Raw genomic sequence first — 15,850 nt, 5'->3', positions numbered from 1 at the left:
TGCTCTCGAAGTATTGGTTAGGGGAGTTAGTGACCAAGGCAGGAAGAATAATAGGATTTCATGCCATGGCTTCCAAGAGGAAGGGCGAACCGTTCCCGGGGATGTGGATTACCCCAGAGTGTCATAAAGCAGTCTGTGGTCCCTGGGGAGGGGTCCACGAACAGCCAGCCTGTCCGTGGGGCTACGGACGTTCGTAAGGCTGGCTGGCAGGTCGCGCTGCTACCCATCTACCAGACCTCAGCGGCCACAGGTCTTTCTTGGAGGTAAGCAAAGATTGCAAATACCGATTAACTCACGTATACAGCACAGAGAACACCAAGCCAGATACTCAGATAACGAATATGTGATAAAAAAAAACAACAACACATCTTTGAGCTCAGATGCCACATGTAGTTTTTATAATTTCCATTTTCCCAAATTTTCTAAGATCTTTCAGCAACCAAATACCCCACTTATGTGAGGGAAAATGCCCACTGAATAAACACTGAGGGAACACTTTTCAACGGCGCTGGCAAGAAGTGAGAGTGTGGGGGGAGATGTAGGTACAGGGTTTTGTTTCTGGAGAGAGCGCCGGAATGGAAGAGGACCTATTTTATGTAATTTTGTTCTGTTGTGAAAGGTAGGGCTGCCGCCAAATGCACTTTGGTTCTCTGCTCTTGCCTAACAGCAGATATCTGAGGAGCAAGGTGCCGAAAGTGCAACCCAGCACAGTTCTCGAAATTACCTCTCTGAATAAAACCAAAAGTTCAAAAAGTCAAAAGAGCTGGCGTGAGCTCAGAGAAGAGGGAACAAAGGTAGCCAGGGGGAAAAGGGAAAAGAAAAAAAAAAAAAAGCACTGAAGAAATCTGAGTGTGCTTTTGTGTCTTGTGAGGACCCGGAGAGGAGCGGAGCCAAGAGCAGGGGTGGGGGTACAGGTCGGGGGGGGGGCTGGCAGGCCCCCCAGCATCAGAGACACCTCACTTACCAGCATCACACATGTCCCTACAACTGCATTCTGCTTCACACAACTTTGCCCCTTTTAAGGTAGCTTGAGACCATCACTCCAATCACTGCATTTTCTCCTTGAAAAGCTCTTGTGATTCCAGACCCTCTAACATCAGTATGGCATGAATTCATCCACAGACACCGTGCTGATATATGATGAAAAAGCTCATGTCCGCTTGGCGATGAAAGAGAGAGGGAGCCAACTTCTAACAAGGATCCTGACTAAAGTGACCTAAGATTGCGCTAATGTTTGAGTATAACTCAGTGGTTGTTTGCAATGAGCAAACTGAATCCCAGCAATTATTAACCTGGCCAGAGTCAAAAAGTAAGCTCATCAGGGGAGTTGTTATTCCAAAGGTATAGACTTTCAGTTTTGAAAGATGAAAAGGTTCTGGAGATCTACTGTACAACAGTGGGCAAACAACAATACTGTACACCGAAAAGTGGTTCAGATGGGTCAATTTCATGTGTTTTTTACCACAATAAAAAATAAACAAATAAAACTTACATTTCTAAATTGAAAAATATTAACAGAATGCCTTATTCATTCCATGCCCTGCACTTGGCTACAACCACAGTATACTAATTAAATTGAATTTCCTATCACAAAAAGAGAGAGCAAGTGAGTGCGCAAGTTGGCTAAGAAAAGGGCTACTCTGATTTCAAGATCTGCTCTAAGTTCCAAGCAGAACAAATAAGGAGAAAAATGTAAGACTGGAAAACCCAAACAGGTTTGATTTCCCTGTCACATCCCACCGTGTCACTACTTACATGGCAATGAGAGCATTTTTACTTTATAAATCTTCACATGATAACTTTCAGATAGGTGATTCAAAGCTACAGGGATGACCATCCCAAAGCAGGTGGGGATGGGGTGATGTCCGCTCCTGCCTTCAGTTAAGACCTTGCCACCTCTTCTGCCCAGGCCTCCAGCAGGGAGTAAGATTTACGCATCACATTGTGGCTTAGTCGCCTGGCGGAGCCGCCGTGATCAGGTATTTTGTTCCAGTTTTGACTTGCTTACAGAACTTTAGACTAGCGTGTGAGTGGGCTCCCAGTCTAGGAAGTACAGTGTTCTATTCAACTAGCACTTGCGTATTAGTTTGCTAGGGCTGCCTTAACAAAGTACACATATCGAGCGGTTTAAAACAACAAACACCGACTGCCTCACAGAGGTGCTGAAGTCCACAATCAAGGTGCTGGTGGTCTTGGTTCCTCCCGAGGGCTCTGAAGGAGAAGCTGTGCCATGCCTCTCTCCTTGTAGCTTACAGACACATCATTCCAATCCCCCATCTTCACATGGCCTCCTCCTTATGATGGCACCAGCCAGAGTGGATTAGGGGCCCGCCTCACTCCAAAATGACCTCATCTTAACGAAATCCATCTGCACAGATCCTGTTTCCAAATAAGGTCACATTTTGAGGTACTGGGAGTTAGGACTTCAACATATCTTGCCCGGAGGGCCACAAGTCAACCATAACAGCTTCTCAGAAGACGATCACCAGATCACCATCAGCAGCAGCATCTGGGAATTTGTTTAAAATGCCAATTCTTGGGTGCCACTCAGACCCACTGAATCAGAAACTCCGGAAGTACAGCCAAGTAATGTACACTTTCATAAGCCTTCCAGGAGATTCTGATGCATGCTGAAGTTTGAGAACCACTGTGTTAAACCACACTATACATTAAAAAAAATCACTTTCCATGCTAAGTGTGCGTCTTGCCCTTCTGGGCTGTCTGCAACCGTATTTATCACACGCTGCTTCTCCCACAACTAATATTTAACTGCTATAATAAAACAGACTGGAGTCTCAGGTCTCTGCAGGTATGGCCTTCAGATAGGTTTTATTTTTTCTGTGGATGTATACTATGAACTGCCAATGTTGAAAGCCTAGATTACACACTTTTCTTGGAAAAAATTACAAGACTTGGCAACACTAGATCTAAAATTGCACATGGCAGCAATCAACTGATTGGTCTGATGTGGGGCATCGGGATTCCGGCTGAGCCACAGTCCCCACCGCTCCCCGATGCCTCCCCAACCCTGAGGCTTCCTGCAGACCACACCTGCTCACTTACATCACCTCTCTGACCTCTGAGGCCATTGGGCTTGAACCATGTCTGGACAGAGGAGAGCTAGAGAGAAAAATGCACCACTATCTATAGCCTAAAATCGTAGTTATTTCTAAGCAGCAAGTTTAAGAATGGAATTCTAGAAGCTGATTAGCACTGACTTTAAGTTCTGAGAGCTTAGTTTCGCTTTCTATGAGGTAACAGGTTACGAAATGAGTCAAGTACCGACCTCAAAGTTTTGTCGTGGCTTGCCCATGGGACAATGCGCAGGTGAGCGACAGCAGAGTCAGAGGAGAGTTCCGGATTGGCATGGCTTCACGAGGGAACAGTGGGACGGGGAAGGCATGAAATCGTGATCAGACATCACGTACGCCTCCTCTGTGTGCATGCTGTGCTGAGCTGCAACAGCAGGTCGGCTGCGAAACAAACGATTCTTTCCCAGTAGAACAGGTTTGCGGGGTGGGGGACTTCATTCTTTAAAGCTACTTGCAAGGCTTACAAAATTCTTAAAGGGCAGATCCTAGACTAGGATTTGACAACTGTGCCTTTGACACAGACACCAGGTAGTTTCTTCAAAGGACAGAAAAGAGGCCATTTCCGTAGCCCGCCCAGGTCATGGGAGGCAGTTGGTGAAAAAGGGAAGAGAGTGGTGGCTTGGGGTGTCTTCACCTCAGCTGTATGGATGGGCCTGGAGTCTGTCGGTGACAGCTCACACATATAAGTGGGAGTCAGGCACAAATTTTCGAGGAGGGGAACACGTTTCATCAGAAAGCCTGAAGGAAGCTCTACTTACCAGGGAGTTCATCCCAAAGCAATAAATCAGACAAGTATATCCACTGAAAGATTACTGAACCCAGGGATTCAGACAAGTGGCCACTATACCATCATAGGGTTATTTTCTCACAAATTCATACATTTGATTCTCTCCTGAACCACCACTATGCCTCAGCATTCTTTTCTTAAAAAAAAGATTTATTTATTTATTTATCAGAGAGAGAGAGAGCACGAGGGGGAGCGGCAGGCAGAGAGAGAAGCAAGCTCCCTGCTGAACAGGGAGCCCTATGTGGGACTCGATCCCAGGACCCTGGGATCATGACCTGAGCTGAAGACAGACACTTAACCCACTGAGCCTCGCAGGCGTCCCTGCCTCAGCATTCTTAAGAAAGAAAAGAAGAGATGGAATGTGTCACTGATGACTAATCTTCCCTTAAAGCTGACAGAACTTAGAAAAATAATTTCTTCCAAGACGAAGATGACTATCTCTCCCAGGCAGACCCAATATTTTCAATTGTCTATTAAAAATTAAAACACCTCTGTATACATATACCACATCTTCTTTATCCATGCATCTGTTGATGGACATCTAGGTTCTTCCCATAGTTTGGCTATTATGGAATATTATGCAGCCATCAAAAAAAAAAATGAAATCTTGCCATTTGCAACGACGTGGATGGAACTAGAGGGTATTATGCTAAGCAAAATAAGTCAATCAGAGAAAGACAAGTATCATATGATCTCACTGATATGAGGAATTTGAGAAACAAGACAGAGGATCATAGGGGAAGGGAGGGAAAAATGAAACAAGACGAAACCGGAGGGGGAGAAAAACTATAAGAGACTCTTAATCTCAGGAAACAAACTGAGGGTTGCTAGGGGGGAGGGGGTGGAAGGGATTGGGGGGCTGAGTGATGGACACTGGGGAGGGTATGTGCTATGGTGAGCACTGTGAATTGTGTAAGACTGATGAATCACAGACCTGTACCCCTGAAACAAAAAATACATTATGTTAATAAAAAAAAATTAAAACACCTCTTCATGGCGAAGTAAGTATACACCAATGGGACAGGCTTGTGATGTCTAAACAAGGGTATACTTTCCTTCTGACTGTATCAGTCAGGGGTCTCCAGAGAAACAGAACCAAGAGGAGGTACGTGTACATATGTGGAGAGAGCAGGGATTCATTCTAAGGAACTGGCTTATATAATCACAGAGGCTGACAAGTCTCCAGGTCTGCAGGGTGAGTGGGCTGAACCTGGCTAGAGACCCAGGAGAGCTGATGGTTCAATGCAGTCCTAAGGCAGGAAAAAGCCAGTGCCCTAGACTCCAAGGCCATCTAGTTAAGAGGAAATCCCTCTTATTAGGGGTAATGTTCCCTTTTATTCTACTGGGGCCCTCAACTGATTGGATGAGGCCCACCCACCCTGGGGAAGGTGATCTGTTTTATTCAGTCTACTGATTCAAACGTTAATCTCATTCAGAAACACCCTCAGAGGCACAACCTGGAATAATGTTGGATCGAACGTCTGGACAGCCCCATTGACACATAAACGTCACCATCACAACTCCCCACGTGCCCAGTGGGTAACAAGACAGGGACAATCAGCTCAAGGGGTGCTGGAAGCTGTGAAGGGCAAATACTCAGGGAGGAGAAAGATGCAGCTGACCCCATGGGGAAGGGACGTCTTCTCGGGCCTCTCCTGTTCCTTCCATCTAAAGGCCGTTCTCGGTGGGCTCCCTCAACCTTTAATCAAGGTCACCACGACGTGCCTGCATCTCCTAGAATGGCTACAGTTCTAGCGCTGACCCTGTCAAATACCGACACTTCCAAGTGCTGGTGGGGCACCTGGACCTCCCAGCCTTTGCTGGAGGGACTGCTATCCTGTGCGGCCACTTCAGGAAACCGCTCAGCAGTTTCTCATAAAATTACACGTGCAGTTACACACTCATGGGTATTCATCCAAAATAAATGAAAACTTGCGGCGCCTGGGTGGCTCAGTTGGCTCAGCCTCTGACTCTTGGGTTTTGGCTCAGGTCATGATCTCAGGGTTGTGGGATCGAGCCCCGTGTCGGACTCTGCACTTGGCGGGGACTCTGTTTCAGATTCTCTCTCCCTCTCCCTCCCTGCTCTTGCTCTCTCTCTCTCAAATAAATAAGTAAATCTTAAAAAAAAAAAGAAATGAAAACTCGAGATCGAACAAAAGCCTGTAAGTGAATGTTTATAGCAGCTTTATTCATGATCACCAAATACTAGAAACAACCCAAATGTCCTTCAAGGGGTAAGTGGACAAACACGCATCCATGTAGCAGAATCCCACTCAGCAATAAAAAGGAGCGAAACACACGTGTATGAATCTCGAAAGTAATATGCTGAGTGAAAGAAGCCAGTCTCAAAAAAGGCTGAATATTGTATCATTCTATTTATAGGACATTTTTGAGAAGACAGAAGAACTTAGCGGTTGCAAGGAGGTAGGGGGTGGAAGGTGTGTGTGACTATAAAGGAATGAGACAAGGGAGCTGGGGGGCAGGGGATGGGACTATTCTGAATCCTGATTTAAACGTGTGTTAACGTCCTAAGACTTGCACACCCCTCCTCCAGCATCAGATTAACTATATGATATTTTAAAAAATTGTAAAAATCAAGTGGTTAAAAAAAAACAGTTGTGTGTCACCCAACTGATGCACAGGATAAATGGACCTAAGGGGAAATGTCTATGGTACGGGGTCAGGCATCAGCAGCTGAGTCCAGGACATGCCCAGGCCAGGGGGAGCCATAAGGGCCGGCAGGCACAGCATCACCCTACAGCTCGGGTATAAAGAGGATAAGCAACATTCCTGAGTCACCGGGCACAACCTAATAATTCTCTGAAAAGGCAAAACAGCTGTGATCTGTAACATTTCTTCCCCAGGAATTTTGTATTCGTAGCCTCTTAAAACAGCCTTAAGACAGGAAATGCAGGCTTATGGACAGTAAAGGATTGGCCTGGATTTTGATCTTGGTTCTGTCTGGTTCACGAGTCGCCACATAAAGCAAGGATTACACTGTGACATGTCTCTTTCCTTGGCTGTACCCCAGCAAGCCCCTTAATCCCCTGTGCTCTTAAAGCCCAGCTCTTCCTGAAAGCAGGGGTTCTCAATGGGGAGAAGGGGGTGTTCTGCCCCCAGAGGACACGTGGCCTTGTCTGGAGACAGTTTTAGTTGTCACAGCCCGTGGGAAGGGTGCCACCCGCATCTATGGGTAGAAGCCAGAGATGCTGCTAAATATCACACAAGGCACAGGATGGTCCCTGAACAAAGAATTATCCAGCCCCCAATGTCTGTAGGGCAGAGGCTGAGAACCTTCTGGTTTAAAGGGAGGAAGGAAAGATGTCCACGAATCAGACACTGTGCTAGGTATCGTCCAATTCTCAAGTCACTTATTTCCTCAAGACCCTGTGGGGGTAGCTATCATAACCCCAATTTATAATTAAGCAAGTTGCTGCTCAGACCCATAAAAAAAGTACCCACATCCCAGTGACAGACAAGAAGCTGTGGGCACCCTCAGGCCCCTGTGAGGGCAAAGCCCAGAGTGCCTGCAGTGTGGGGCCCCTGGGGCTAGGCTGGGCCCTCCATAAAGCCCCCTTCACTTCCTTCCATCCCATCTGGTCTCAAAAATCACCTCCTAACCCTAAGAGATCTGCAAACACGGGGAGCTGTTTGGCTGGCAGAAGAGCAGATCTGAATTCCGGAGGCCCCAGGAAACCAGAAAGGCCTATCAATGCTTAAGAACCACCCAGGACTGGTGTGTCACCCTGGCTTCTTCTGCTCCACCCGTGGTTCCTGCCCTCAAGGCCCTGATGCCTTCCCTCCATCCCCACAGCCCAGAGGCATCCCCAGCCAGGTGCTCCTGTGGAGCTTCCTCTCCTCCCCGCCAGCCGGCTTCTTTGCGAGGGGTGGGACGCTCAGACAGGGGCCTGGGGACAGAGAGACACATCACAGAACAACACACTACAGTCCGTTGCCCATAACCACATCCGACAGGCAGGGCCTGCCCAAGAAAATAAGTGAACGGCTTTAAAAACAAGTCCTATAATCACCTCTGAGTGATGCTCGTTCAATTTTACCCTCTCATGTAATTAGAGTTGACAGTTCCAACAGCTGAGAATGGAGGTGGGGGTGCTAAGATGGAGGGAAGAGGAAGAAAAGTAGAAAAACCGAGGGAAGTAGAGGAACAGCGAGAGGAGAAAAAGAACATAAGCTTAAAGTTGATCAGACAGCTCAGGAATCAGATGACGTCATGACAATGGAAGAGGAACACCCAAGATTTGGGGACCCTCTTGCAAATCAGGTGGCACTACATTCGTGGAAGCCGCTCTTCAGCATCATTCTAGAGAACCTCAGACGGGTCTCGGGGCAGGCAGCACGTGGTTGTTCTCGGATTTGGCAAAGCAGAGTTCATTCCTGTCCCGCCGCAGGGCAGCCGTGGGCGGACCTCAACGGTCCTGACCCCCTGACCCTGTGCCTCCCCGGCCCCGCCACAGCCACGCAGACCGCACTCACAGTTCTAAGATCAGGATGACATCTGTCTTGTTCTCATAAACCTCATGTAGGGTGATGACGTTGGGGTGCTGGATCTCCTTCAGTATGCTGACCTCCCGCTCGATGTCCTCGCGGCTCACGCCCCGCCGGCTGGATTTCGTCCTCCTTTTCTTGATAAACTTGGCGGCATACTGTAGACCAGTGCTTTTCTCCCGGCATTTCTTCACGACTGCAAACTGCCCACTGCAGACAGAGGATAAGAGGTTACAGGTCATTTACACATTTCTTTATTGCTCCCTACAAAACCCAGGATTTGAGCACGGATGTGGCAAGGATGTGGCATGGTACGAGCAAGGAGGGGCCACGGAATGGTGAGTAGGAAAGTCTGTGGTGTGGGAAATAAACAAATCAAGCAGGGTTATTTCTTAAGTACGTTTCCATTTCATTAAACCTGTTTCTTTAAGAATAATGTTGCAAGCAATACAGATAATCTTGTCTTGAAGAATATTTTATTGAATGGGGAATGATGCCTCCATTTCTGTGCTTCCTTCCTCCCTCCCATTTCAGACTCTGGGATAGCAGGAAGGAGCTCCCCAACCTGACCTCCTTCTGACAAGCCTTTCTCCTGTATGTCCAGGGAAAACAAGGGATCAAGATGAGCGAACTGAGAAAAATACATAGAGCCCTGCCTTCAGTGACCTATTTCTAGCACCAATATTTATCAATTTAAACATCCAGAATAAAAAAAAAAAGCTATGTATTTTGTTCACACCTCAGGGATTGATTAGCCATATACACTTGATATTTGTTGGTGGCTTCTCCAGCATCACCTCCCTCTCTCCTTTCTAGGGATCCTGCACTTCTGAGGAAGCTGACTCCACACCCCACCTACAGATATGCATCTTGTGACCTAGGCTAAGCCAATCAGTGTACTGTATCTTCCTGGCTCCAGTGACAGGCACATGACCTAAGTAAGACCTTTTGGAGAATGCAGAGACAAAGACCTTTTCTGAGACTCTTCTCTCTTCTGGATGTGAACACTTAACTACATGACCCCAGTCACTGCTTCCAGCCATCGGGGACCAGGGGGAGGTCCACTCTTGGTTTAAAGCCAACCATTGCAGAGGCAGAGCCAGTAGAAGAAAAGGAACCAGGTTTGTGGTAACACTGTGAAATGGCTGGATCAACCCTAGCCTGAAAGCCATCTGCCTTTGGATTTTTCAGCAACAGAAGCCAATAAATTCCCTTTACTGCTAAAGCCAGTTTGATTTGGGCTTTCAATTTCTTGCAGAGGAAAGCATCCTATACATCCTATGCCACGGCATGGAACCAGAGCCTCCTACCTATACATAAAAGAATAACAGAACTTAACACTAAATGATAAAATGAATACATAAGCAGGGAAAGTCTTGAGAGGTCAGTAAGCTACCCTGAAAGTAAGTGAAACACAATACAAAGGACCCTTCCTGTATTAATGCTGGCACCTCGCTTCTTCCCCAGAGCCCAAAGTAGGGTGGATCCACCCATCACAGGATCTGTATATTTCTTGGCAGATGCTGGAGAACTGCTATATAGAGAATTATCACAGTTATTTTTAACTAGCTTTATTCTCACATGAAGACAAAAGGGGGAGAGAAAATCAAATGAACAGTAACATTTCCATGTTAAAGAATGGATACTTGAATACGTTACTCATTTACGTCAGCAGCAGAGGTCAGTGAAGAAAAACACAGAGTAAAGGATTATTTCTCTGGCACTGCCAAATTTTTGCACGACAGGTTATTAAGACTCTCTTTCCCCCCGCAGCGGAATAGAGAGGCTGAAGATAAATCACACCAGAACGATAACACCAATTGCCTGTAAACTCACAACCTTAAAGAGCCATGGGATCTGTTACGACTGTATTACAACATCTTCCGTTTTTTTCTGCAGAGCAAAGAACTGGGCTTTTTCTCTCTTGGAGGGTGGAAGTGGGCAGCAGAGATGGGGCTTATGGGGAAGGAAAACAGCCTGACTCTAGAACAAAGTCGGCTACTACTTTGCAGAGTCTGATGAAGTGGTACTTACATTCCCCCTTCTCACAAAGAGGGTATCACGTCCCAGCTGAGAGCTCCCAAGGGGTCCCAGGATGTCGGGTGGGGCAGTGCCCTGGTCCAACCCAGGACCTCCGACCCACACACAACCCATGCTTCCAGGGGCTGGGCCCATGAATGCCTGTCAGGCCAGCACTGTAACTTTTCTCAGGGGCTGTAAAGATTCAAGGCAGACTCAATGGCTTGAATCACGTTGCTTTAAACAACAAAACCAAAAAGCTAGGAGAGACTCAAAGAACGTAAATGCAAGCCTAAACTCAAAGACTATCCCAAACTGTTTTCCCTACCAAATGTTCCATGCTGACCTTTCCCCTTTTAATTATGGGAAGGTGAAAGCATCAAGGCCCACCCATCCCAGTGGCTGGGCCAGCGGGAGGCCCTGCACCCCCTGTGCGTCAAGGCCAGGAGTTTGTGCACAGGCCCAAGCTGACTGCACTGCCCACATTTGCAGTGAAACATCTGGAACCCACTCCTTCACCGGTCAGTCGACCTCACTCACACTTCCGGGTCCCCATGAGGGGAAAGCAGGTAGGAATAAGGGCCTGCAGGTGGGATAGAACCTCCTGCCCAGGAGAAGATGTGTTTCTAATCCCATGGCTGTGGCTAAGGTCCCGACTAACGCTGGCTGCAGATGGTCGAGAAGGTGTAGACTAATTTCAAGGACCACTTTTCTACACCCATCTCAATGCTATCTTTAAAGACACCTTTCCTATTTATCTCTGACTATCCAACATCTGCCCCACCTCCTTGCTCCGACCAGTGCTCTTTCCTGCACCTGAATCCACCGAGCACCTCGGATGTTTTCTGCCTATTTCTTGCCCATTTCCACTCTTCCCAAGACTGCAGCTCCACGAGGACAGAGGCCTGTCAGGCAGATCTCTCATCCCCCGAGGCATGGGATGCAGGGCTCCTCCAGGAGCTCATGCATGACGCCTATGCGCGGCTCTTGACTTCTGGATCCTAAAAACCAGAGGTGTTAACCAAAGACACTTCACTGTAATTCCGTAGCTCCGTGTGGGGCTGAGGGCACAGGCTGCCTGTTTGAGCTGGTGCCCCGCCCCGCCTACTAGCTACGTAACTGGGGGCTTACATCCTCCTTGACCACTCTCTGCCTCAGTTTCCTCATCTGCCAAGTGGGTAGAATAATAGTGCTTACCTGGGAGGGTTCTTGGGGTGGAAAGGACAGATTAAATGAGCTAATAATACCGGGAAAGTGACTGGAACAGCGCCCAGCAGTATTATGTCCTCAACGACTATTCGCTATTACTCATCTTCGGCAATGGGAGCCACAGTCACGAGCTTACAGTCTGTGCGTCAAAGCTCAAAGTGCTGCAGTAGGCCTCCAAGTATCAACCTCTCAAAACTGCCAGCGGAAAAGAGCTCTAAGAAGAAAAAACTGCAACAGGGCTGTGCTGTGTTTAAGTGTGTAAAACTCAAGCCAACCCTGGCATCTGGCTTCAACCTTCAAACACGACATCCCTGCCCCCGCAGCCCCCCATCCCCCGCCACAGGCTGGGCTGGTGGTGAATTGCTGCTCCCATCCTTTCCTTCCTGAGCAGCGGCCCTTGGCCCCCCGGCTCCCTCACACCCACGTCGGGGGCTAGGTCCTCTTTCGCGATCCCCCTCCCCCAATAATAACAACTGAAAAAAGAAACAACAAATTGTTTAGGCTGTTGGGGGCAAGAGCTTCTAAATCATGGGATCCCAGAGAAACAATCCGATACTGCGGCCAGGGTGAGCTCATACAGGGCAGGGAGGAAAGTAAATGCCCACCGAGAAGCAGGGCCACCACCGCCACAAATGGGGAGCGGGGTGGGGGCTGCCTGAGCTCCAGCCTCCGTCCTGTTACAAACACCAGAGGCTCCCCAGTGACAGACACCCCCACGGACAGCTGCAGCGATGGTCCACGGATGGGGGAATGCAGCTTCGTCCCTGGAAAACAGAAAATGCACTGTATACCGGCACATTTAAAGGGACAAAACAGAATACAGGTGACCCGCACTTTTTGCAGGATCCGTATCTGCAAAGTCACCTACCCCCTAAACTGTACTTGTAACTTCATAATCAACATTGGCAGTGCTGTCACAGTCATTTGAGGATCCGAGTCACCCGCGGTGCACGTGCCCAGCTGTCACAGGTCAAGGCGACACTCTGCCTTCTACGTCAGCTTCCAGAGAGTAAACAAATGTCCTTTAAGAGTCCGTTTAGTGACAGGCTTTTTTCATTTTTGCTTTTTGTTGGAGATTTCACTATTTAAAATAGCCCCCAAAGGGTGAAGTCCAGCGCTCATAAGTACAGAGGCTGTGATGGACTTGTGGAGAAAACATGTAATGGATAGATAAGCTTTGTTTGGGCAGGGCTATCAGAGCTGTTGGCCATGAGTCCAATGTTAAGGAATCAACGATGTGTATTACATAAGACCCTTTAACAGAAACATACATGAAACAAGGTTATGCACTGATCTGATGATGGAAATGTTATGAACAGAGGCTCATAGAAACTTAACCCTGTATTTCCTCTAGAACTAACGGTCCAGTATTTGCTAATTCAGTGTTTGCAGTGAAATCATAGAATATAACTACACCACAAATAATGAGAATCGACTGTATGTTATTTTTTAAAAATGTACTCATGTTTTCTGTCACCTAATAACTGACAGAACAGTTTGTTGGATTAGGTACAGCCAGCCAAGTTCACTTTGACACAGAAACTTTCAAGTAAATGTAATAAACATGTATTAACCACTAATGGCCAGATCTATAACAAAGCCAATGAGACACATCCCACTTTAAGGAGTTTTATACTAACAAAATTTTTTTTGATTCAAAAATAATCATAAATGTTATCAAAAAAAGAAAACTTTGGATAAAAGGAGCAAAACTTCATAAAGAACAACCTGCCGCCTAATGTCTTTGTCTAACTCATTGATCTAATCAGATCACCTTGTAGTCACTCAATGAACTGTAACCAGAATTCTACGCAAGGAGTTTTACACATATGACCTTATTCATTATCACAACCCTATGAGATTCACATCAGCATCAACTCTTCCATCAATGAAAAAACCAAGCCTTAGAGAGATTTTTTTCTAGTTACCTCAAATCTTTCCTGTAAGTTCCACACTTGAGAAGTGAATCCCAAGTGCATTTGCCTCCAATGCTCCAGTCACTGAACCCCGTTGCTGTCCCAGGCCTATGTCCGTTTTGTTTGAAATACAAGCCACACCCCTGTGAAGTTACAGATGGGTTTACAAATCATTTCAGGAAAAAGCTTTGTGAGGGGGACGCACAGAGAGGAGGGCTGTGGTTGAATGCAGTTGGGCAGTGCTGCCTTCTCCTGCCCACTGAAAACTCAGGAAGTGTTTTAACTAATTAAAACCATTGTGTCACCATGCTCTGAAGTTCACTGCAATAAAGAGTAAGTCATGTTTGTGCGTGTGCTTCCGAAGCACTATACTAACAATTAGAAAGAGCCACAAAAGATTCTCAAGGTCAGCGCACAAGGATGGCATGCACACATTTGTGAAGCATGTGGGCTTTTATAGGTCCATTGTACTTCTTAATGCATTACAAGTAAAGCTGTTGAATGAACTCTGTTTAATCCAGTCGGATTTTATTTTCAAATTCATTTATTTGTGGGACTTTTGTTCACTTGGGGAAAGACGGGATGAATGTACAGTGTCAGAGGTGTTGCATTCAGAAGGGAGGAAGAGCAACCTGACTGAACGTGACGATGTGTTGTACCTTTGTGCTGGCCTTAACCTAGGGGCTAAAATTTTCATTGCTGACCTTGATCTAGACACCACATTGGAACAAGCTCCCACCCGGGAAGGTGGGTGCCAATTCAGAAAAAGGGGGCTAAAACAGTATACCATTTTTTTCGTTGATTTTAAATGCCTCTTCCCAGCATATGTAAGTTAAAAATTGTTTATGGTAACTATTTATTGTTATGAGTTCCCTATATGAATGCTGGAAACAGATCTGGCTTCAATCAAATGATAAGCTCCATCTCTCCCCTCCTCCCAAGACTTTGCAATAAGGTTTCTAATTAAAGCAAAATAATTTCTACTTTTGAATTCATGTATCAACCTTCGGCACAATTTGAGTGCTGGTTATGGGCCATTTATTTTTCTTGAAGATCTGCACTGAAAGAGTATCAGTGGTTTGAATCCTGCCTGAACACTGGAATTACAAGTCTTAAATAAGAGATGAGGTGACAGAAATGATTTTTCAAGGATGAGTTCACATTGACGGCAGAGGAAAAGACCCCTAAGGGTTTACAGACTAATGGGAGAGACAAGCACATAACACCATAGTATGGGATGGGCCATAAAAAGGACACGGCCACTGTGAAGTACCCCAGGGGAGAACATGAGGTCAGGCTGTCCTGAAGGTTGAACGCCAGCTGGGAGGTGAAGAAAGTGTGTGGAGGAACGGTGTCCAGGAGGAGAGAGAGTGAAAGCCGAGCTGGAGAGGCATGGAAGAGCTGCTTTGTATTTCTGAGAGAAGAGGGAGTGGTGGAGAAGGGTGAGGGCAGCCCCACAAACAGGGCCCTGCACAGTATGGAGCAATGACAACCCCAACTTGGCCAACAATGTGGGAACGCAGTGACCTCCCTGAGCCTCAGTTTCCCCATCTGTATGAGAGTGATGCCAACATGAAATAGGCCATGCATGTGTGCTGGGTTCTCTAAGCACATGGAGCTCACATAAGGGATGAAAATTAACAAGCTGTCTCAGCTTGGTACTTCTCAAAGAAGCACAGGGGACAGTGTGTTTCAGTGGCTGAAAAGCAGCACCAAATTTCTGCAACAACTGTGAAAGCTCCGTATTAAGTCTCTACACTTTTTCCCCCCATTAGGACTCAACCATTTTGGATGAAACCTATTTTGATTTGTCCCCTTTGGTCCCCAAAAGACCTTATGGCTTTACTTAGATGCTGAAGTTTTAGTCTGCGGCTAAGCGAGGGGAAGCAAACCGTCCTTTGCAAAGATGGCCTCAGTCACTTGTCTTCCAGCTCACATGCTCTCCCGCAGCGTGACCTCGTCTCTCCCATCATGAGGTGGACTCTCATCCTGGTCTCCTGGAATCTGAGACTTGTTTGACCAACAGAATGTGGCAAAAGTGATTTGGGGACTTCTGCCTGGTTCTTGGGGCACATGTTCTTGGGCGTTCCCTCTTGGAACCCCGCCAACAGCCTGGGAGAAGCCCGAGCTATGTGGAGGTGTCCCCATCCACAGCTCCCTCTGAGCGGACAGCAGCTTTAACAGGTCAGCCGGGCGAGTGGACATTAACATCTGGCCCATCAAGTCTTCAGATGGCTGCAGCCCCAGCCGACAGTGTCGTGCCACCTCGTGAAAGACCCCAAGCAGGAACACTCGGGCAACCCACGGAAGCATGAGAGAGG

At 47.0% G+C, this 15,850-nt stretch overlaps 1 protein-coding gene across 1 annotated transcript in view; it reads right to left on the bottom strand.

The window, feature by feature from the left end:
- DAPK1 (death associated protein kinase 1) overlaps positions 1–15,850 on the bottom strand; it is a 177,656-nt gene that overhangs the window by 73,094 nt on the left and 88,712 nt on the right. Inside the window, exon 3 of the mRNA XM_035024483.1 lies at positions 8,374–8,595. Within this exon, the coding sequence (XP_034880374.1) occupies positions 8,374–8,595 (222 nt within the window). The remainder of the gene's footprint in view (positions 1–8,373; positions 8,596–15,850) is intronic.

This window comes from Mirounga leonina, unplaced genomic scaffold (assembly GCF_011800145.1).
Source record: "Mirounga leonina isolate KUSES-001 unplaced genomic scaffold, KU_Mleo_1.0 Mir_179, whole genome shotgun sequence".
NCBI lineage: Eukaryota > Metazoa > Chordata > Mammalia > Carnivora > Phocidae > Mirounga > Mirounga leonina.
Note: the sequence above shows the minus strand (reverse complement) of the source record. Positions and strands in the feature narration are given on the sequence as shown.